The sequence below is a fragment of the Lissotriton vulgaris genome, chromosome 1_1 (genome assembly GCF_964263255.1).
Source record: "Lissotriton vulgaris chromosome 1_1, aLisVul1.2, whole genome shotgun sequence".
NCBI lineage: Eukaryota > Metazoa > Chordata > Amphibia > Caudata > Salamandridae > Lissotriton > Lissotriton vulgaris.
This window is the reverse complement of record NC_141685.1, coordinates 1,667,421,484-1,667,445,955: the sequence shown is the minus strand read 5'-3', so window position 1 is coordinate 1,667,445,955 and position 24,472 is coordinate 1,667,421,484. Positions and strand designations below refer to the sequence as shown.

General features: G+C 43.5%; 1 protein-coding gene across 2 annotated transcripts in view; it reads left to right on the top strand.

Annotated features, from left to right (window-relative positions):
• LOC147751019 (uncharacterized) overlaps positions 1–24,472 on the top strand; it is a 355,587-nt gene that overhangs the window by 84,199 nt on the left and 246,916 nt on the right. The window contains exon 1 of one of the 2 annotated variants that reach the window (XM_086918905.1): positions 6,161–6,494. The exons of the other annotated variant lie outside the window; for it this stretch is intronic. Within the exon in view, the coding sequence (XP_086775031.1) occupies positions 6,323–6,494 (172 nt within the window). The 5' untranslated portion in view covers positions 6,161–6,322. Of the gene's footprint in view, positions 1–6,160; positions 6,495–24,472 lie in introns of those variants that run through there. 2 annotated transcript variants of the gene reach the window in all.

Genomic DNA, 24,472 nt, shown 5'->3' with positions numbered 1-24,472 from the left:
CTCGGGTCTTTTGCGCGAACCACCTGCCCCGGTGATCCCTTAAACTGGGAGAAGCGCTCAGGAATAGTGGACTGGGAATGAGATGGTTTCCTGCTAACCCGCGGAGTCTTGCCCATATCCGAGCCACCCTTGCCCGCCATGTTGGCAATCACGGGACAAGGGGGGGATGCCAGGGGTCGAAGAGTCCCGCGGGGCACGTCCAATGTGCACCTTAATGTCCCCAAGGTCCAGGTCTAGGGTCGCCCAGCAAGGCGATCGGAGCTCAGGAACAGACCTCTGGGACGGAGAAGCTCTGGCAGGGAGGAACTCCGTAGGGGCACCGCTACAGCCCACCTCGGCACAAGCGATGCGGGAGGAGCCTCCGGGAGTCGTCGACGCCACTAAGGCCAGGAATGTCCAATTTTCATTCCGAGAACGGGCGCCGCATCAGGCCCGGCTTAGCTACCGATTCCCACTATCGTGGGACAGGATAGAGAGCAGGATCAATTCGGAGGATCGGGAGGTCTTCGGAGCTCCGAGCTCACGCGGCCATCTTGGTTGGCAGCGAAGCTCCTCCCCCTAGACCTTTTGTATACTGTGATTTACCTACTGTTCCCATGAAGCCTAATGTACCGCTTCCTCTGAAATGCATTTGTATTGCTGATGTTTGTTTATCAATACAAAAAGTTTTACAAAAATACAAATCAAATATGCATGAATCGACATAAGAATAAATTGTAAATAACATAAAATGACATGGCAGCAAAATAACATGACAAACTTGAGATGGAAAGCAATAGGGATCCCCAAAATTATTAGACGTTCCTCCCTTGGCGAGTGACCTCTCACTCAAACTAATATTTACCTCTCTGCACAGCCATTTCCAGAAGCAGTACCTAAGCATTATAGAAGACGTTAATGTTTCCTTCTAAACATTATGGAAGTGCGTGTAAAAGTTGTCAAATTATTGTCGACTCGCAGATAAATATAAAGCTCGCCGAACATCAGAGCTTTACCCCCTCATGCTTCCGACGCATGATGAAAACCACTTCCTGTTTCCTTAGTGCGCAGAAAGATCCGCAGTCTAGTTGGTGACCTCCCAGCAGTCAGTCTGTCAAAACACTTTTATTTGATTATTTAAAATCCTAAAAAGACACCTGTACAAACAATTCATATCATATATACAATCAACAAAAAGCATCAACATTTTAAAATCCTATAAATGTATCTAATACGGGGAACAAATCAGTAGATTACACATAAAATCTCCATTTAAAAAGGATAAGATCAGACGAGGATATTCGGAGCACAAACTCTTAGTCTTAATCCGCACCGCAGCCACTAAAAAAACTTGCAACATGGAATATGTCACGAGTGCTACTTAGCATCTGGAGATTAATGAGGGTAGGCCTAACCTGTATGAAACCCCCCTCCCTCAGAATAGGGAACAAAAATGTTTTCCGAATGTCTGAGTAGTGCTCGCAGAACATACTAAAATGTAAAGTGTCCTGTGCAGAAAAATTATCACACTTGCAGGGGTTAGAATTTTCTGGTTTACCCCATGTTTGGAAAAACCCCAAGTGGATTAAATTAAAACGAAATCTAATCAAAAGATACCGATGGAAGGGTCTAGTTACTATTTTTAGATAAGGCTCAAGTGTAGGAGAGGTTGCTAATACATAATTAGCTTTTACAAGAGGTTTTTTCAATTCCTGCTCCTCCCTTTCCAATACTAACATATTAAAGAGACTAGTTTTAGTCCAACTCACAACCTCTCTTTTGATACAGTCCGGGGAAGAATAAAGCTCAGGGCGCCCTAGTCTTGTAAACATGGTTTTAATGTAGGCCAGACCAGGGATAAACAATCCTCTAATATCAGATGATTCTGCGTAATTTCCTGGTTAAGCCAGGTCTTTAGCCAGCAAATCAATGGGGCAAGTCTGTCACGTAACCCAACCCCAGTTCAGTGTGAATTGAAAAAGTCTGGGTGGACTGTGGCACTAATAAGAGATCTTAGAAACTTATTTTCCTCAGTTTGAATCCTGTCTTGCGGTATATGGCCCCAAATAGTGGAGCCATATGTAGCTTTTGCTAAGCATTTAGATTTATAAACTTTTATGATTGCCTCTATTGGCCTAGCCCCCAACCGTTTTGCAAATCCCATAAGGGCCGAGGTAGACCTAGCTACCACTTTACTTTTTATACTTCTGCTGGGGGCCTCACGTACCTCTCATCAGAAAGGACCCCTAAATATGTAAATATGGGCACCCTCTTGACCTCAGCACCACTACAGAAAAAGGATTTCATTTTTTGTATTCTACTTTTTTCCCCTACAATCATAACGTGAGATTTTTTTGTATTTATTTTCAAATCCAAGGACGCCATAAAATTACCAAAAGAATCCAGAAGCTTTTGTAATCCTAACCCAGTACGTGCCAGTAGGACTGAATCGTCCGCGTATAGGAGAACCGGAATTGCAGTAGCTCCTATACGCGGAACATCCAAAGAGGCCTCGCCTGAAGATATCTCCAGGGCATTTATATATAATGTAAAGAGAAGGGAGGCCTAAATACACCCTTGCCTGACCCCCCTCTCTGAGCTAAAGTGACTAGTGCATCTACCCTCCTGTGTAACCCTAACTGACGCTAAAAGACCACAATGTAGGTCAGCTAAAAAATTAACCAGAGAAGGATCAATACCCAAATCCAATAAAATTTGCCACAGCTTGGACCTGTTAAACAGGTCAAAAGCTGTGGAGAGGTCCTTTAAACCCATGTAAAGGGACGCCTCCTTGGCTATTTTATATTTGCTTTTTAAAAGTTGTAGATTCAGGCACTGATCAAGAGTACTTCTCTGTGGTCTAAAACCATATTGGAGGTTAGAGAGGACCCCTCTGCCATCCAACCACTCCATAAGTTTATGCAAGATGACTCTGCCCAGGATTTTAACTGCTGAGTTTATCAAGGAGATTGGTCTATAGCAAGAGGGGTCCCCTCTGCCCCTTTTTAAAAACCGGAATGATGGTTGATGTAGCCCATGATACGGGAAACCCATTTGATCTTGACACGTTATAAACATTTGTCAGGATCTTAGCCAAATATTTGGGAGCACTCTTATACAAATCCGCCCGCACCCCATCCGGGCCCGGCGCTTTGTTCTTTGACATCTCTAAAATTACTCTTTCTACGTCAGACACCTCAAAAACTATAGAGGAGACTGACTGCATAGAAGGTATGTCAACTAAAGAGGCCTCCTGTCCCTGATTGCCATATATGGCCCTAAAATGTGCTAGCCACTGTTAATCTGGAATATTACATTCCAGAGGAGTATTCTCTGACCTAGAGAAAAAAATGATGGTTGACAGTTGACCAAAGTTTTTCACTGTCCCGCAAGACTTCATCTGATAAAAGTTTGTTCCAGGCTTCATCTTGAATTGGTTGTTTACATTACAGGATAGCCTGTTTATACAATTTTCTTAAACTTGTGATCCGTTCCCTGTTTCTTGGTCTTACTTTCAGTGCTTGAAGCAGGGCAGGGAGGAATGTGCCCGGGAACAACTACTGTCAAGCCATCTTTCACCTTGACATGGTCTAGATTTAGTTTTGACCTTCAAATCATTTGTTATCTCTCTACATATGGCATCAAAAGCGTCCAATATCTTCAAACTTTGTGCGGAATTATCTAAACCTATGGCTACATCAGTTACAACCTTGGTCAACAGGTCCTGTAGGAAGGTTTCAGGGACCACCTTTGACCATTTAAGCCTCCTCCTCTGCTCTTTTGTAATCAGTTGACTAACTCCCAGAGTCAAACTTTCCTTGAAACCCAAAGCAGCCCCTGAATCCACCTCTAAAATTACAGCGTTATGGTCACTAAAAACCGACGCTACAACCTTATATGACAAAACCCTAGATAAAACAAAAGATGACCTAAAGATATAGTCGGTAACAGTACCCTTGTCTTTCCCTTTAAATGTGGGGGCCCTCGCCTCCCCATCATCACACCCTGATTCAAAAAAAAATTCTCCAAGGCCTCCCCTTGTTTCGTATGTTCAAAGTGTGGAGTCACAGAATCGGGGGGCCCTTGCTGGTCTTCAATGTTACAATCCAAACTACAAGGGTGTATATTAAAATCAGCCATTAAAATCACATAGATTAGTGTTTTGTTTAAGTCTATATTCCAGTAAAAAATCCTCCAGGGAAACTAAATGTTGATTTAATAAAATCCCTCTCTCCCGAGTTAAAATTAAATAGCGTTTTTGATGTTTTTGACACTGACAACTCAACTATTAAACAATTACAAGATCCTGACTCCAACTGCTTAAAAGTACCGTTCAATTTAAGTGAGAAAAGGAGAACTAAGCCTCCCTTTTCCCTACCAGCCAGCCCTGGGACAGCGGGTAAACTAAATTGACTATACCCGTCTAAAAAGAAATTGTTTATGTCCCATGTTTCCTGTATGGCTATTATATCACACAATTTTAAAAATGCCATCCAGTTCTCATCATCTCTTTGACCTTATTCCTGCAATATTCCAACTAAGAATCTTACAGGGGGTAAATTGGTTATGCTCAATGGCTCTCTACCTTGGGGACTGAATTATATCTTCTAGTTAGTCATTCTCCTCCAATTGGAATAATGGAGAAAAATGATTAGTCAGGGCTATATCCATAGCCTGAGAAATTTCGAGCCCAGAATGTATTTGTGGAACCACTTCTAGGCCATTAGAGCTCTGACAAGGCTGACCCACAATTTGAGAAGAGACAGAACTTTGGGCAGTACTTGGATTCGGCTTCCTCTTCCATATTGGCAGAGATGGGAATGTAGAGCGTGCATTTATCTGTACATCTAGGGGTGGATAGAAATAGCCCAAAGGCATTGGTCGAATTCCAATATTCGTTGGGCCCGATGCGTCCCAGAACAGTCTATCTACCACATCACGTTTATTAAAATTTACAATAATATAATCCCCTTCCATGCACTTAGGGCGATGTCCAACCCATCCTACCCTTCTAGCCATAATGATGCTTGAGGAGATACCTATGTCCCCACTAGAGTACTGCCTGCACCAATTTCTAGACTGTCTTAAAAGCTCCTGTGTAGACTCTATGCAGTTTTCCTCGAGTGGGGGCACTCCTATAAGTACTGCCACCAAAGGGACTGCTTCAGGAGGGAGATGCAGCTTAATCTCACAGGGCTTTAGTGACTTCTTATCAGGATTAGGACGCCTTGTGAGTTTCTTTTGCCCTACTTTAATACCATCTACAGGGACAGCGCAAGAGGAAGGATTACCAGAGTCCTATTGTTTGACAATGGCGTTCAAACCACTATTATTTGGTGTTGGGTAGCTTGATCCTGAGTTAAGGTTGGCCTGACATTGAGGGAATAACTCTCCTTGCGCCCTGCATTAGCTGTATGCGCTTGCTGGGCTTGAATAACTGATCTGTCCTGCTCTCTATAATCCTTAAAAAAGGAATCAATAAGGTCACATCTCTTTAGAAGACCTGCAACACATGTATTAAGAGTATCCACAATGTCTTTAGCAATACCAACCAAAACAGGCTGTAAACGTGAACTTAAACATGTCCTATACCATATCACTCACTTTTTTTAATGTAACAGAGTCACTAATACTGGGTGAGTCAGTTGCAAAATGTGTCTTCCTTGAACGTTTCTTTGTACTTTGTTTTCCTACATTTTGTTGTACAATTTCTCCCGGCAAATCTTCTGGGAGAGACTGGGCATCCAGAGTTCCATCTCCACTATAGTATTCTGTGCCTCAATAGCAATCGTGGAGTAAGTTAACACTGCCATTGTTTTCAATTGTGCCCCAGGGGTAGGCATATCCATCATCACAGCCCCTTCGGTCGCAGTTATGGGGGAGCTCAATCCCAACTCCTTCTCTGCATTGGCGATCTCTTTACTTATGACACCCACAGCTGAGGTCAGATATGAAATAATAGTCTGACTTCCTTGGTACTTTTGCCTTTTGGCCCCCCTGCCACCAATTACACAATTGTTTGCGCTTACCCATTTGCAGTACTTAGGGGGATGGCCCAGCCCGGCCTCCTTTGGCCCCTGACTGCCACAGATGGCCCGCCCTTAGCCCTGGCTTAGCCCGGCACACACCTGCGCGCGTCGCGGGGAGCCGAAGTCCGTTAAATCCTCCTGATGATGTTAGTGAGGGAAGGGCTGCCGGTCCGCTGACGGCCCCGCTGGTTCCAGGGGCTGCGAGTCCTGGTCTTTGCCTGCCCTCACTGCTCCTCCAGTCCCAAACGCGATGCGTCTCCCACGAAGCGGGAGGCGCGAAAAATAGATTGACACGTAGTCAATTCGGTGACTACATGTTTCCTTCAGTGTCCCAGAACTCCACCAAGCACGAAGGTCCGCCGCGGAATGACGCATATTGGTGGCTCCTGCACAGTGCGTCACAATGCGCACAGAGGACTCTGGATGGCAGCAGGAGAGAACGCAGCCATCTCACGTATGCATTTTCAAACGATGCATCACATCCTGGTAAGTGGACATGAGCTGTATATCCAGAACAGTATAGCGGGTCATTGAAATCCTGCGGAAATGCAACATAGGCACACACTGAACACCACCAAAGACGAAGTAAAAAAAACTGCAACAGCACTGCTAAACTCGCGCATAATATTTATTTCCAATGTACCTTCCCGGTTGGTAGTGCAGAGGTTGCATTGCCGGTTCTTCAGTCAACACACCATGTATTGACAAACGCTGCCAGTTCCTTTAAAATATTTGCACTAGCTGACTCAGTAAGCAGGCTCTGTGTGCACATGTAGCAACCCCAAGAATTTCACCTCTTGTAGAAATATTTCAGCACATCGGGCACGCAAGATAGCAGGCTGGTTCGCATTAGTAAATAAATTTAATTGATGTCAAGAAGGTCAAATGCCCCACCATGCAGGCTGTCTAGGTATTGACGGACACTGTTTGGGCTAACCAGGTCGTTACTTTTTGTTCAAATGTAGATTCCTTAGTTCCAATTTCTAAGTTTGTTTCTTCAGCAGGTTTATATACAGTTGATCTTTCCCAATACATAGGTTCTTTCCTCATTTCGTGGCCAGTGCAGTCATGGGTAAAAAGTCCATGTGGCCTTAGAGTAGGATTGTAGAAGATTACAAGGTAAGTTCCCGGGAAGCAAGTAGATGACCAGGCGCAGCTTCCCTGCTGCTCAGCCTGCACCCTCCAACTGACACTCAGCACGTCACCAGGCACCCATGCATTCTGTGACATCACCAAGCATTTAGCTTTTCCTGGATGAGAAGTAGGAATTGTGAGCTGAGGAAATGGTGTGGCACCAATCGAGTCACCTTTCAGAAAAAATTAAATCCCGAACGTGTAGGTAGCAAAATTAATTTAAACATCCCTTGCATCTGCTATCTTTCATTGAGATGGGCAGGAAGTTGTACCTTCCTAAAGTGAGTATCATCCGCATGACAAAGAGCAGTCAGCCATCTTTTAACATGTGGAAATGGATTCCCAAGAGGCAGAGAGGCCCAATAGATCTATTAACATTAGTGAACAAAGACATGCAGTACCAAGATGGTTTTGTATAGGTGACATAATCATGGTGCTGAACCTTCTTTCACAGTTACTCAAGGTCACCAGGAGTGTGTTTATTGCCCTCAAAACAGATTGCGGTTGTTCTGTAACCTCCTTCTCACCATTGTGAATTTAATTCCTGAAACCTTCTAGTATGAGTGTATAATTGAAAATCTCCTGCTCAAGACTATACACTAACACAAACTACACACACTCAATTAGTGTTTTGTATTTGTTTAAGGGGCCTGCTTGGAGGGTGTTTCTGCAGCCATTGATGTAGCCAGGATCGTTGGGTACATGGACAGACAGCACTTGCTGAGCATGCAAATGTTGCCTGTGCCTGTTCTGAGTGAAACCTTCCCCTTTAACCCAACACCTTACAATGTTTTAAGAAGCAGTAAAAGAGAACAAGAACATTTCTGCACCCTAGACTCCGACACGAGTAAACAAAAAAAAATTTAAACCATGGGGAGTGGAGTTTAAATCCCTAAAAGGATTAAATATGCTCCATAAAATATTAAGTGAGTTTGTTCATTTAAGTGTTTGAGTTAAGTCTACTACAGCAGAGACTTATGTAGCATACATTTATGTTTGATTCATAGCAACTTAGAAGAGTGAGACTAGAGAAACTCTAGTTGCATCCCACGGTTGGCACACATGTATTTGTCTTTCCTTCATGTAAGAAAACGACTTCCATTCAATATTGCGTTATTGTTCATTTTATTATTTTCATGGTTCCGATTGGAAAGTTTAGTAAATCAGTTCAATAAATCAGTTCAAATTTCTTTCCAAATCATGATCAACATTATAGAAATAAGGCACTGTCATTTTAACGTGTCCAATGCATTTCGGGCATTGATGGCATGCCCTTCGTCAGGGAATTGACACTAGAAGCAATGATAATGACAAAAATTAATGAAAAGGGTAGGGTGTGCATTATGTCAAAACAGTGCGAACAAAAACAGTACATTGCAAATTTACAAATGGGTGGTGATTACTCAATTATGTTATGTTGGTTAAAAAAGCGGGGTGAGTCACGTTTACACATGATAGGGGAACATGGTTCTGAGCATTTGCGTGTACATAAAAAAATGTCGGGTCATCACTTACATGCCTTCTTTTTTTAGATCACACCACTACCCTTTTACCAACAGGCATGTAAGTGATGACCCGACATATTTTTTTATGTACACGCAAATGCTCAGAACCATGTTCCCCTATCATGTGTAAACGTGACTCACCCTGCTTTTTTAACCAACATAACATAATTGAGTAATCACCACCCATTTGTAAATTTGCAATGTACTGTTTTTGTTCGCACTGTTTTGACATAATGCACACCCTACCCTTTTCATTAATTTTTGTCATTATCATTGCTTCTAGTGTCAATTCCCTGACGAAGGGCATGCCATCAATGCCCGAAATGCATTGGACACGTTAAAATGACAGTGCCTTATTTCTATAATGTTGATCATGATTTGGAAAGAAATTTGAACTGATTTATTGAACTGATTTACTAAACTTTCCAATCGGAACCATGAAAATAATAAAATGAACAATAACGCAATATTGAATGGAAGTCGTTTTCTTACATGAAGGAAAGACAAATACATGTGTGCCAACCGTGGGATGCAACTAGAGTTTCTCTAGTCTCACTCTTCTAAGTATTCAGACCGGCGCCGTTGGACCCTCGACGCCTCCTGGTTGAGCACCACCAAAAATCTCAAACTCTGATTAACCTAAACGTTTATCCTAGAATAACACACTGCTGTGCATCTTTCCCATCACAGTATCATTACCCCCTCAGCGTCCACTGGATCGATAGCACGCACCCCAAAACAAACTGTGATAAAACAACAATATGAGCAATTATGAAGACATCTCTAAAAGCACGGAGGCCAGAGCCTCTACCTTTGCTTTTGAAGCAAAAGACGTGGACCAAATATATTCTCTCATCAGGGAGGAACTAACACAAGAAACATCAAGTCGGTCAAAGGAGCAAAACATAAAACAGTTACTCTACCTATCTAAAAGAAAGACAAACCAACAACTACATGCTAGTACTCTCATCAAGTACCACAGAAACCAACGCATACCTCGTGGGTTGAGAATTGCACTCAAACCATCCCTATGTAAGCATTCAAAAAAATTCCAGGAACGCTGGTATGAGATACTCAATAAGTGCTCACTGGATTTAATCCTTCTAATTATCCAAGAACTATCCACCATTTTGGAGGAACTTTCCAACGAAATAGAGGAAACATCAACTGAATTATCCAAAATGATGTCAGAAGAAGAACTCAAAACCACTTTGGAAGATATCAAAAGCCAAATTGATCGTCATTCTAGAGAGATCAATGAACGTAAAATCCGAAAATTTAAGCGGGACACCTTGGATTACAGACTGGGAGAGGTCTATACGTGGGCTGACGTTTACGCCCAAAAACGAAGAAACCGCCCCTATAATTACAACACGGATACTTCATCCACTGAGAGTGAATCGGGTCAAAAACCACGCAAACCACAATCTACACGAACCCCACAAGATCAAACACCTACAGTGGAACCAACCACCAGTCAAACACATGAAAGCAGCCCTTTTTTAGATCAGGGCCAAGCCCAAAAAGGAGACCCAGGAGAGGGAAAAGAAAAGGAGAAAGAAAGGGACCCTCCCAACACTCGGAGCACGACGGCCATAACCAAAGAGAAGGAGAAGAAACGCCAAAAAACCCAACCACAGAGCACCTAGTAATCAACATCAGCGACCAGAAGTTCAACACATATGAACTGAGGTTATTAGAGAAAGGAACTTCATTTGTACCCACTACCTCCACAGACCACCTGGAATTAGAAGTGAGTTTCTTCAAATTAATGCGAAAACTCAAACTTAGACATTTTTTTGACAACGTTGTACCAGAACGTCCACAGCAAGACAAAGATCAATTACTTGGACTACGTCCACAGAGTTCATTCCAAGCTCCTACTAGCCATAAGACATTAGATCTTTTTGAAAACTTAGTTAAACAGGATCTCATGAAAATCAAACATACTAAACCCAAAGCTAGAAACATCACACAAAAAGATTTGGACACACTGAGCAGAATGGCAAAGAACGACCAAACCACTTTCACTAAAGCTGACAAAGGTGGAGCGATCGTTATTATGAACACCACTATGTACAATGACAAAATCACAGAACATGTGATGGACAAAACAACCTACAACAAACTGGACTTCAACCCCACCATGGAATATTCCAACATTCTAAAGAACATCATTGATCAAGCACACAAACAAGGAACAATTACAGAAAGGACAAAAAACTTCTTATAACTACCAATCCTAGAAGTCCGACACTCAGAATGGTACCAAAGATCCATAAAAACCTCACAAACCCCCCCATGAGACCAATTGTCTCTACTCGAGGCAGCTTACACCAACCGATCGGTCAATTGATCGACAGATATTTACAACCGTCAGTGCAATCCATGCAAACGTACATTAAAGACACTACACAATTTCTACTCAAACTACAACAAATCCAACTCAACCCCACGGATAAGGTGGTTCTATGCACCGCGGACGTGTGTAGCCTATATACGAGCATACCCCATGACATGGGGATCGAAGCCATGGAATCAGCACTCTTAAACACGGACTTAGACCAGGATTTCCAATTGTTCCTAATGGAACTCATGCACTTCACCCTATACCATAGCTACTTCAAAACTCGAGATGAATGGTACCAACAACTCACTGGGATGGCCATGGGCAATTCGGCTGCACCTGTGTACGCCAATATCTTTATGCATTGGTATGAAACGCAACACATTCTCAAGAACACCAACTGGATCAATCATCTAAAGATGTTAATTCGATACATTGATGATGAAGTAATCATATGAACTGACACAGAAGAGACACTAAGAATGGAACTTATTAAATTTAACACCATTGACCAACGGATCCAACTGACCTGGGACATTTCAGAAACTTCGGTCAATTTTCTAGATGTGAAAGTTTCGGTAACCCCCCCATGGATTCATTACCAATTTTTACGTCAAGCCTACCGACAGGAACAACTTACTACTGCATTCCAGCTTCCATGAACCCAACTTGATACATAACTTACCATATTCACAGATGGCAAGAGTCAAAAGGATTACCTCGGACACAACCACACTCAAACAAAGACTCACAGAGATGTCGAAAAAATTCACGAACAGAGGCTACCCCAAGACCCTAATTGAAGAAACCAAATTGAGAATTGATAACCTGGACAGACCCAAACTTTTAACACCCACCACGAAAACAGAGCAATCACGGACAGTAGTGGTTTCGAAATATTCCACAAGCAGTAAAAAATATAAACAGATCATCATGAGACATTGGTCAATACTCAATATGGAACCAGACTTCAGAAATGCATTTATTCAACCACCAATATTTGCATACACCAGGGCAAAAAACTTGGGAGAAATTCTCTATCACAAACCTGATGAAACCACCACCTACACGGGAACTAAACCTTGCCGTAATTGCGGTAATTGCAATAACATTATTAAAGGCAACACTATCAATCATCCGAGTCAAGTTCATTCCATCAAACTTAGAGTGAACGCAACCTGCGATACTGGCAATTTGATTTATGGTATAAAGTGCCCTTACGGGAAAATGTATATCGGTAAAACCGAACGACGTATCAAAGTGCGTCTCACGGAACACAAGTCTAATATCCGACTCAAAAATTCCAAGTCCGCACTATCGGCACATTTCGTTGAGAAACACCATAATGTCTCCCAAATTAAGTTCATCGTTCTTGAGACTGTATCCAAACAAGAAGGGAGAGACAACAACAAATTTCTCTTAAGAAGAGAGAATTATTGGATTCACAAACTATCAACCCAGAAACCCACTGGGTTGAATGAAAGAATTGAATTTGCATGCTACCTGTGAATCATTTGCTCTGTAAATCGATCTTGCTGTTAATGTGTATGTTCCCTTTACCATTGACACTCCATACCCCTGTTTATAACACACCTTTGTTTCACGGTCGCATTACTACATGATTAGATTACCGTGCACTTCCACCTTGTCCCTCGAGTTCGAACCCGTAGACCATTTCCCTCGTTTTAATATTTTTTTCACTTTTTATGGCTCACGGTCACTTATAACATTCGGAACCAGCCAGTTTATTTTTCATAGCCCCCCCATTAATAGCAACTCCCTTTCACGCATTCTTTAGCTCACTAATTTTACTTCACTTTACGCATCTAGACTCCCTCTAGTCTGTTTACCAATTCTACCACACGTGATCAACCACGTGACCCCCGATTTTCAAAATAAAATAACGCGGGAAGCTATGGCTTTCACCGGCGTTTTTCGGAGACGAGTACCGGATGATCAAACTCCGTTCACATTTCCACCAGGTTAGTGTCTATCACCCGTAACATTCTAATCGGCGAGCATTACGGAGCACCTCACGCCCACAGGCGCTGACGGGACTCTTTGTTTATCTTTCTTTTTTTAGATCACACCACTACCCTTTTACCAACAGGCATGTAAGTGATGACCCGACATATTTTTTTATGTACACGCAAATGCTCAGAACCATGTTCCCCTATCATGTGTAAACGTGACTCACCCTGCTTTTTTAACCAACATAACATAATTGAGTAATCACCACCCATTTGTAAATTTGCAATGTACTGTTTTTGTTCGCACTGTTTTGACATAATGCACACCCTACCCTTTTCATTAATTTTTGTCATTATCATTGCTTCTAGTGTCAATTCCCTGACGAAGGGCATGCCATCAATGCCCGAAATGCATTGGACACGTTAAAATGACAGTGCCTTATTTCTATAATGTTGATCATGATTTGGAAAGAAATTTGAACTGATTTATTGAACTGATTTACTAAACTTTCCAATCGGAACCATGAAAATAATAAAATGAACAATAACGCAATATTGAATGGAAGTCGTTTTCTTACATAAAGGAAAGACAAATACATGTGTGCCAACCGTGGGATGCAACTAGAGTTTCTCTAGTCTCACTCTTCTAAGTATTCAGACCGGCGCCGTTGGACCCTCGACGCCTCCTGGTTGAGCACCACCAAAAATCTCAAACTCTGATTAACCTAAACGTTTATCCTAGAATAACAAACTGCTGTGCATCTTTCCCATCACAGTATGATTCATAGCAACGCCACCTCAAGCTTTCACCTTTGTGGAAAATGTATGTAATTTGAATTATGAACATCTAAAAATCTTAGAAAGGAACATTGACTGGAGGGGGACTCTGGTAACTTCAGAAAACTGTGCTTGTTCGGCAGATTAGTGGCAAAGGCATGAGGCACAAAGTAAGCTTCATCCTTGCTATGTTTGGAAGTCATCTAGCATGCTTTCAGAGATTTTGGAGTGGATTATGATGCCAAGGGACAAGAAGTACATACCTCAACCCTCCTGATCTAAACCGAATACTCCCGCTTAAGTGAGCTACACCAAAAATGTTGGATTTTGTCAGTGAAAAAATTACTTTTTCCAAGAATCAAAGAAACGAACTCTGCCGCCAGCCCACTTCAACAGGAGTACTATTCCTTGTGCAGCACATTTCCATGTACATGTGATTGCTTTACATGACTGCTCTGTCTGTGTCAAGTAGTCTTACCCAGCCATACCCACCTTTTAATGCGTTTATGGTGGTCGTTTGCACTCATTTTAGGAAATTAGGGCTCTTTTTTTTTTTTTACCAACAGACCATGACCCAGGGCAAGAGAGAGGAAGGCAGAAAGGGAAGAAAGGAGAAAAAGATAGGAAAACAATGAGGAGAACCAAAAAGTGGATTTAAAAATACTTGCAAGAATAAGATAAAGTCATAGCAAGTATAGATTAGTGAAAGAAGAAGGTAATTGCAACTCTGGCATTCAGCAAAATGACCCTAAAATAACATTTGGAACTCTGCAGGCTCTTCATTTGTATTTACAAATTACACTGCCCCCTAAAAATGTTGTCACCTCCACATTAATCAGCAGACATCTTTCACATTTTTATAGTTGCAGTTACTATATCTAAATCACCCTTCCATTCACCAGCACAACCAAAGGACAGCTCACTCTGGAATCCATACCACCAGAATAACCACACAATGAATGGACTATGAATTTCACTGTAGAGGTATCTGCTCCATATAAAAAGTGTAGGCTGCCAGTGTCCAAGTATGAGAAGGACATTTTGATCAATTTAAATCACAAAGAAAAGGCACTTGCAATTACAGTTCCAACTAGCACTTTCAAGAGAATATTGGCCTCTGCAAGGTAATATAGATGGTTTGCGTGGGCAAACTATCCAAGTGTCGAGATGTAGGAACAGTAGATACCACAAAGTACAGCCAATAATCCGAATCTACATTGGACTATGCTTGCTAATAGGAACTTTGTTCATCCTAGACATGTTTCATTGCCAACATGTTGCAGTGGAAAAATTATGTGGAACGCCAATTCACCACAACCTCATCCTGAAGGACCCAGCCCCATGTAAGCACACATTATCTTTTATCTCAGCGTACCCTAACTCTGAATTACATCAGCCTGTCACACCTAAGAGCATTGTAACACAACATTTACCCTGTGTTATTGTGTAATGATACAGTACATAGCAAACTGGTCAGCATGGCTGCAGTAGGTTGGAGCAAGAAGGCTAAAGAACAACATCCGCTATACGAATGGAGAGTAATAACTTTAAAACGGAACTATCCAACGCTCTTGAATTTACAGAGCGATCACAAACAACTTCTCTTCCATTCAAGGAAAACATTTCTTTAACATTTGGTGATGAGACCTGGTAAATAAAGCACATAATTTCAAATGTTTAGAAATCATTTATGGCTGTGGTATGAAGAATTTAGATATTTCTGCACAAACCTAAAATATTTGGGTAACGAAGGAGCAAAGCAGAATAATGAGACAGCCCTTACTTGAAGGGAAGCATGGATGAGAGCAGAAATGAGCACGCAGATCCTACAAATTGGCAAATAAGTATACATCATTCGGTGGTACTGACCAAATGTAAAAAGATTGGTTCAAGATGACCAGTCTAACAATCTTCATCAGTTGATGCACTTTCACAAACATACACAAAATAAGTGAAAACGGTACTGGGGGTTAGCTACAAGTGGTAGGGCAGATAACATTTGTTGGATTTAATTGACTTTGTTTCATGTATGATGTCAATCTAGGCCATATAATAGGGTGCAAATGACTGTCCTCTTGGTTCATTAATAGCATTGCTGTTAGGGTAGGGGTGTGCATGAGTGTTTCTAAGCTCTTACTAAATTCAAGCTATCAATTTTAATAAATGCCTGTCAATTCAGTGATTTAATCTGAAACATTTCTCCATTGTAACAAAATTAACTTTTTAGGTCTCGCCTGCGTGGGTTGCGCACATGCGCAGTCTTGCTGGCGAGATTTTGTTTTTTAGGGCTTTCATGTATCTGGCTTTAAACAGTGGCCAGCCATTGGGAAAGAGGTTTCTGCGACGTGGACTTTTCTCTTTGTCAGACGGCCCACTTGGATGGGATCGTCTGACTTCCTCCCGTCGCAAAAGCTTTGTTATCTTTATGGAGCCATGTGTTTCAAACACATGGCCCCATAAAGACAAGCTCCACGGCGTGTTTATTTTTGCATTTGCCTTTCACTTTAAAGTGAAAGCGAGATGCAAAAATAAACTGCGGCTGCCTGTCGAGCGCTTGTCTTCCCGGATTGCAGGCATATTGCAAAGTAACCCAACCCTTAGTGCTTTGAAGCTTGTGAAAATAAATTACTCTGCAAATCTTCAGGCCCCCGAGGCCATGACTTTCCTGGCACTGAGGTTCATAAATGAAAAGGCAGACTCAGAGGAAAGGCGGAATAGTTTCTTAATGCAGGCATTAGAACACTTTAATAAATCATTGGCATGAAATGCTTCGGAGGCTAGACATTTTAATATGAGTTCTCGCTGTCCCGCATGTGTGCCCTTTTTTGGAGCTTTGTGAAAAAGTGGGACCTATTTATGAGGCAGCTGTTCGCTCTTAGGTCTCTGGCTGCTCAGGGGTTAGCAGTTACACCAATGCGCACTAACATGTGTGACGTCTCCCACCCTTCAGGTATATTCAGACTGAGAGAAACAGATCTCCATGTTAGAGAAGCACTACTTAACCAAAGTCACTTTCAATTCATCATTCTAAACTGTATTAGGAAGCACTTGTGAAATTTCTTCGCGTGGTCTAAATTAACATTGATGTCACCTTTCCACTTAAACCAAGTATATTCGGGGAACGAAGAAGTCCGATGTGTGATTTTGTTTCTTCTTTCTTTGACGTGGGAACGCTTATGAAAATAGTGATGCATCCCACAGACTGAACTATTCCCAGCGCGCCGCCATGATCTGACAATGAAGCGCTCTTCCGGCCGCTGGCACTGCTGGTCACGTGACAGCCCAATAGCCGGCACTGCCGTTGTTGGCTGAGACCAGGGCTCTCTGTTCCCGGGAGGCTTACTGCTGTCACACGCATTTTTACATGACAAATGCTGAACGTTTTGACCCTGACATTTCCAAGGGCTTTAGATTATCGTCCGAAATTAATTCAGATTTCTTGTGGGTGGAAATATACTTTTCTTTCCTGGTAGCTAGCAGGATAACCGGCCGGATGTTACCTACATAAAAACTTGATTTGAATAATGTCAAGTGAAACATTTCTGTAATCATTAGACATCTGAGAGGTTTGTCTTTTCTGCTGATTTAGAAGTGCATGTGGCATACATTTCTCGAGATCTCCATTCGCTTTCAAAGTGGTTGCCACAAATATCTTGCATCACCTGTGGATTCTACTTGAGGCACTCCCCTTACTCATGCTGTCCTAAAATATTTTGCTAGCCATATTAGCTGCAGCGCTAGCCTTCCTTAAAGATGTGTACTACAAACTTGCTAGAAAGTCCCTTAGCAGACTGAGCCACAGTTACCCTACTATTGCTTCTTTTCAGAGACTGCTCATAGTTCAAGTCACTAATAGTCTAGTTTTACATACCCAGAGTACTCCGCTCTCCGCCCCTCCCCATCTGCTGCGCCTTGATGCAAAACAAAGTTCGCCATTGTCCTGACAAGTCAGACAGGTGTGACCCAAGTAAATATACTTTCCATACGGCCTCACGGCCCCGCCCATACCCCTTCCTGGCCACTGATGGATTTGAGTCCCTCTACTGTTTCACCCTTTCATTCCCTGTGACTGCATTTGTAATCAGTGCCTCCGGAATTATATGGCGGGGGAGTATGCAGCCGAGCTGCCAAAATTATGCAGCAAGATGAAAATGTAAACTATGTGGCATAATGCAGCACATTTTGTGATAGTATTGCCTCATTATTTTTTAAACATGCTAATATTATCTAGGCACAGGTTTTACCTCATTAGTACCAGTTTGACACCATAATGCAACAATAAGCAAGAGATTAGTGACCAATCAACTTTTACCAAGCATTTGCAATGCAATAGGTCTCGCACTTATGAGAATTTGAGCTATTGGCATTATAAATGACAGCATCTTTTTAGGTGTTTTTAAAACAGATAAATAAAAGGCATTGTTATTTACAATGTCAATAGCTTATTTCTTGCAACGGCGAGGCCTATTGCATTGCAAATGCATACAAAAGCGTTGAGAGAGAGTGTGTCCTGCCTCCAACAGCAGGCAGGATAAAGCTATTTGAGAAAATAGTGCTCGGAGGCTGTAATTAAAGCCTACTGAGCAACAACACACGTAACGGGTTGTCGCCATGGGAGGTAACAAAATGAGACAAGTTGGTACTAAGGCGGGATTACTAAGCCTTTTGACCAATGAACAGCCCGAGTTTACAGCGGACAATGACACAAGGCAATGAAAAATGTGGGTGGATCTTCAAGTCCCTACCTCAATACAGCAGACCTCATAGAGCAGCGCATGCACTGCCCAGGCTCGACCTAAAAACCATCTGAGTTTAGGGAGCTCAACTGAGGAACGTTTCAATGACTCATTGTGGAGAAAACCAAAGAAGTAGCGAAGGAAATCTGACAAATTACAACATGGAGCAAAGAGATGCATGAAAATGATATGCAAAAAAGTTGCAAGAATGATGGAGAGATGGAGGGGCACTATTGACGGTAATTGAGCTCCTGGGGTATAGATAGGGCCACTGGGACTATGCGATTGTGCGGCCATAACGATTTTCCAATCATTAGAGATTTGCTGCATAATCCATTATTTTTTATATAATCTACATGTTAATACTCCGTGAAACACACACATTACAAGAGGTCCTCCTGCGGCAGTCAGAGCTTCATATGCAGTCAGAGGCTCCTCCTGGCACAGGGTGGGCACAACAGCATCGCGGGGGGGTGCGCTTTAAGTGCTGCAAGTGTAACAAAGTGACAAGTGATTTGGGAGTTTTAGAAGCGGTTGATGAAAGAAAAGCTGTACCCAGCCAACCAGACATAAGAACCCGTTGGCTGTGAAGTACCGGCGGGTGCAGAGACTCAAGAAGTCAGTCTGGATGCAGCAAACTGTGCGGTCACCGCATGTGCAGCGGAATTGGCAACACGGCAAGGGCTAGTGGGGTTGTGCATCCCCAGGGATGGGGCTCTGAACCGGTGGACGAAACACAGATTTAGAATGTGTGTGAGAGAGCGAGTGAGAGTGTGAGAGAGCGAGTGAGAGTGTGAGAGAGCGAGTGAGAGTGTGAGAGAGCGAGTGAGAGTGTGAGAGAGCGAGTGAGAGTGTGAGAGAGCGAGTGAGAGTGTGAGAGAGCGAGTGAGAGTGTGAGAGAGCGAGTGAGAGTGTGAGAGAGCGAGTGAGAGTGTGAGAGAGCGAGTGAGAGTGTGAGAGAGCGAGTGAGAGTGTGAGAGAGCGAGTGAGTGTGAGAGAGCGAGTGAGTGTGAGAGAGCGAGTGAGAGTGTGAGAGAGCGAGTGAGAGTGTGAGAGAGCGAGTGAGAGTGTGAGAGAGCGAGTGAGAGTGTGAGAGAGCGAGTGAGAGTGTGAGAGAGCGAGTGAGAGTGTGAGAGAGCGAGTGAGAGTGTGAGAGAGCGAGCGAGAGTGTGAGAGAGCGAGCGAGAGTGTGAGAGAGCGAGCGAGAGTGTGAGAGAGCGAGAGTGTGAGAGAGCGAGAGTGTGAGAGAGCGAGCGAGAGTGTGAGAGAGCGAGCGAGAGTGTGAGAGAGCGAGCGAGAGTGTGAGAGAGCGAGCGAGAGTGTGAGAGAGCGAGCGAGAGTGTGAGAGAGCGAGCGAGAGTGTGAGAGAGCGAGCGAGAGTGTGAGAGAGCGAGCGAGAGTGTGAGAGAGCGAGCGAGAGTGTGAGAGAGCGAGTGAGTGTGAGAGAGCGAGTGAGTGTGAGAGAGCGAGTGAGTGTGAGAGAGCGAGTGAGTGTGAGAGAGCGAGTGAGTGTGAGAGAGCGAGTGAGTGTGAGAGAGCGAGTGAGTGTGAGAGAGCGAGTGAGTGTGTGTGAGAGAGCGAGTGAGTGTGTGTGAGAGAGCGAGTGAGTGTGTGTGAGAGCGAGTGAGTGTGTGTGAGAGCGAGTGAGTGTGTGTGAGAGCGAGTGAGTGTGTGTGAGAGCGAGTGAGTGTGTGAGAGAGAGCGAGTGAGTGTGTGTGAGAGAGCGAGTGAGTGTGTGTGAGAGAGCGAGTGAGTGTGTGTGAGAGCGAGTGAGTGTGAGCGAGCGAGTGAGTGTGTGAGAGAGCGAGTGAGTGTGTGAGAGAGAGAGAGCTCGTGCCAGAGAGAACCATGTGTGAGAGAATTAGTGTCAGAGTGTGACACAGTTTGGGAAAATATTTGTGACAGTGTTTGAGAGAAAGAATGTCTGTGTAAATGTGTACAAGAGATGAAACACGTGCTTGAGTGAACTGTTCATTTCCTTAAGGGGATTTCTCAAACTTACTGTTGGAAGGAAGCCTGGATGAGAGAGCCTAGCTCGAGCTATTTAGGGAGGGGAGGGGAGGGGAGAGAAGTCCTGCTATAAGCGAGAGGGGTGCCCATGTGTGTCCGTAGGAAGTCGAGCATTCCTGGGCACCCTAGGAGCAGAGTGTCGGGATACAGACATTCAGAAAATAAAAACGCGAATAGCATACACGGACTGTGCCACGGGAGGAGGGCATGCATTCGCGCTGACAGCACATTGGATTATATGCACACAAAAACAAGTACAATCCATAGGGGATCTCCGTGTGATAGACCGTATGGTTTTAGCAGCTCTCATAACACTGCATAATGTAACAAACAGATCACATGATATTACATTAAAAACAACACTATGACGTATTTGACACTTTTAGACCGAAGACATGAGTCTCCCTTTCAATGATCCAGGTTACACCCGCTCATGTTTATGGTACCAAAATAACTCAATAGCGAAAGTGGTCGAGAAGCAACCGGTTCAGGGATGGTGACAGTGTCTACTAATATGCATAGTGTCATGCTATGCGCTCACCGGGGTTAAGTTGGACGTTTGCACGGACCCCTGGATCTGTCCCTACTGCCAGAAAGAGCTTGAATCCATGCTTGGTACTTAAACTTCCCCGCCTCCCCCCGCTAGAGCACTGTGCCTGGCTCCCGAGTATCGCCTTGGTGAGCCCAGCTTAAGCAGGGGCAACTCAGTGGCAGGGCAGGCCTGAAGAACAACAGTGGCTCCCAGGCGGACCTTATCCGTGGATTTAAGGAAGAGGGGCAGTGCTGGCCTGAGCGGTATCGGAGCGCCTGAACCACCCAACACTGCCCGTAGGCTGGGCCATCCCAGGCCTGTGTCCGCCTCAGGTGGTCTCTCGTACCCCGCAGAGACCGCACAACCTTCGCCGCCTACCTGTATTTACCTCACGCGGCGGCCGCTCTTCTCCCGCGGGCATAGCCGCAGATCCACAGTGAGGCCTGGGTGGGCAGAAGTGACGCAGCAGAGCTGGCGCAGGCAGGCGGATTGTAAATAGTAGAGCTCGCCCTGAGCAGTGCTCTGTTCTTAAGGCGAGGGCGGCGGTGGGGGAGGATACACCCAAGCAGCCCGATCTCGAATAAATCTTCTAAATTACTGTGTTGCAACACCTCAAATTTTGTGGATCTATCCAGATAAGGCATTATGCACAGTTGCTATAAACGAAATAATATTCACATCTTCCCTTTGGGGTATATTCAGGTCACAAGTCCTAAGGAAAATAGTGAGGTGACAATCATATGCAATTTGCAAATGACATAAAAACGAAGTAGCGTCACAAAAAAACAATGCAATGCTCTTTAATAGCCGCAAAAGTGAAAGCAGTAACCTGATCCAAAACAGATGGCAGGCTGCGCGCCCTGCCTGGAGCTGGAGAATAGGGTACGAAGCTCGGCGTGGGCTGCATTATTTAATGAATACAAAATTAACAGCGAGTTCAGAGTCTCGGTGGGGAGACAAATTATTACAGCATGAGGCCCCAAAGTAATAATTATCACAGCATGCCGATCGGCGCCCCACGCTGCTGGAGCACTCAACTGCGCATTAATTATAGTTGAGTGCTCCAGCAGCCTGGGGCGCCTGTTGACATGCTGTGATAAGTGGGGTCTCATGCTGTGATATTGGTTACTTGCGGCGCCTGACGTGCTGCGCATTAATTAACGCGCACAAGCTGTTCCACTGTGAAGCGTGTTCAGACCTGAATCGGCTCGTGCCCATTCTAGAATCGGCTCGTGCACAGGTCTGTCTCCAGGTCTGTCTCCCTTGGAGGCAAACACGGCGACTATAAGTCTCGTTGGCGCAGCGCTTCGCGCTGCAACGCCAGCGATACCTAAAAAGGGCCTTCCACCACACAGCAACACGCGTTGCTGCGTTTGTTTAACCCTTTCCATGCGGCCGCGATTCCCCTGGTGTGCTGTAAACAGCACGAACAGGGGCGGGCCGTGACGAACCCCAGCCGTCATCAGCACACGAGCACCGTAGTGCATGACGGCTGGGGTTCGTCATCAGCATGGAAGGGGTTAAATGAACTTTTATCTGTTTGAGCTAGAAACAATCTTTTTGGGGTTAAAATTTGTGCATTATGTCACAGATGGATTATGTGGCAAATGTTACAAATTCATAATTATGTACGGAAAAAAAAGCAGCTGCAAAATCGCATAATTCCAGTGACTTTGATTACAGTCCGCACTCCCTTTTACTGCCTCACTCTTGTTTACCTAAACAAGCATTGAAAATGCAATAGGTCTCGCCTTTGATTAAGTTAAAGCCATTTGCTTTGCTAATGGTATTGTATAGCAAAGCAAATGGCTTTAACTTAATAAAAGACGAGACCTATTGCATTTTCAGTGCTTGTTTGAATTGTGAAGGGACGTTGCATATTTTGTTGCATGAATGACTTGCCAGTTTTATAGCTCAGCTCATGCAGGGTGCGCTCTGTTACTTTGTTAGCTCATCCATTTCTGTAAAAACGAGAGTTAGAAAGCAAGGCTAGGGCCGGGGTGATTGTAACGGACCTCCATTTCTTTGGAGTGAGAAACATTTCTTTGATTTTGGGCTGCATACCAAGCAGATGCTGCATCACAGGGGACAGCATTTTTGTCCAAAGATAAGACTCCCTATTTCTCTTGCAGTGGGTTGGAGTGAATTTCGGATGGGGTAGTAGTACTTACCAAGAACTGTAAGGAAGATCTGGATGCAGCCGACTTCTCTCTGTCAGCAGTCTCCATCTGGTTTCTCTCTTCCTCCTTCTATCTATGTGCAGAGTGTGCTCTACCTTCAGTGGAAGGCTGCTAAGGCAGGTATATGGACTCAGTAACAAAAAAAGGCCAACATTTTGGCTAATCACCTTTTTAAATGGTGTGCAACTACAGGTGGGCGAGCCATTGAAAGCTCGAGACGGGCTCAGTCAGGTTGCTGGCTCTGGCTCACTTCTTTGGCTCTCAAGCCCAACATTAGCTAAGTCTTCATGTGGCTTCTGCCTGCCACCATCCTCTAACCTAGTGTGCCGAGTATCAAAGGTAAAACATTAACAACTAACAGAAAAAGATACCTGCCCTGGGGCTGAACGGCACAATATGCAGCAAGAAAAACAAACGATAAATGCCATGCTGACCAATTATTTGAACTTCGCCAACTATTTTATTTCACTGACCCTCGCTGTTAAGAAAGCTACTTGTGTTTGATTTAATAGACTACAATGTTGCTCCATTTATAATATTAGGGTATGTCAATTGAATTGCTTTTTAGTTCACTTATGCCATCATAGCCGAGGGAGGTGTGTGCAGAAATGTTTGAGTTCATATTTATAAAAAAATCTTTTAATCAATGAAGTGATATAATCTGATGTATGGAGTTGAAATGCTTTTGTGTTAAATACGTTTTTTTCTTTGAATTTTGAAGACCCTGTACCATATTTTAACATGTTTGGTGTATGAGACAATGTACCATATTTTAACATGTTTGGTGTATGATCTACTTGCCAAATATTTCCAGGGCTTGGTACGTGCACAAGCTCATAGAGCCAAACAAGACTCTATGCTCGGCTCTCCCTGTTAATTTGTTGGCTACGATGTGTGAATCTTAAAACTTGTAACCCTCATTCAGGGAATTATGTGATTTTGCAGTTGCAGCATTTTGTGCATAATTATTGATTTTCCGCATTTGCCACATAATGATCACCTGCACATTTAAACCAAAAAATGGTTTCTATCTCAAACAGATAGAAAGTTACTAAAAGTGCAGCGACACGTGATGCAGTAAAATGGAAGACCATTTGGAGAGGTTGACTGTTAACCTTTCTGTTGCTTATTTCTGTATTTGGCCGTCAAAGTGGTACTGAGGAGGTGAAACCTTTGCCCAGATAGTGTTAACATGTGTACAGATTCCAAAATGATGAGGTAATACTTGGACTAAATGTGTTGCATTACACCAGATAATTTGTCTTTTCTTGTC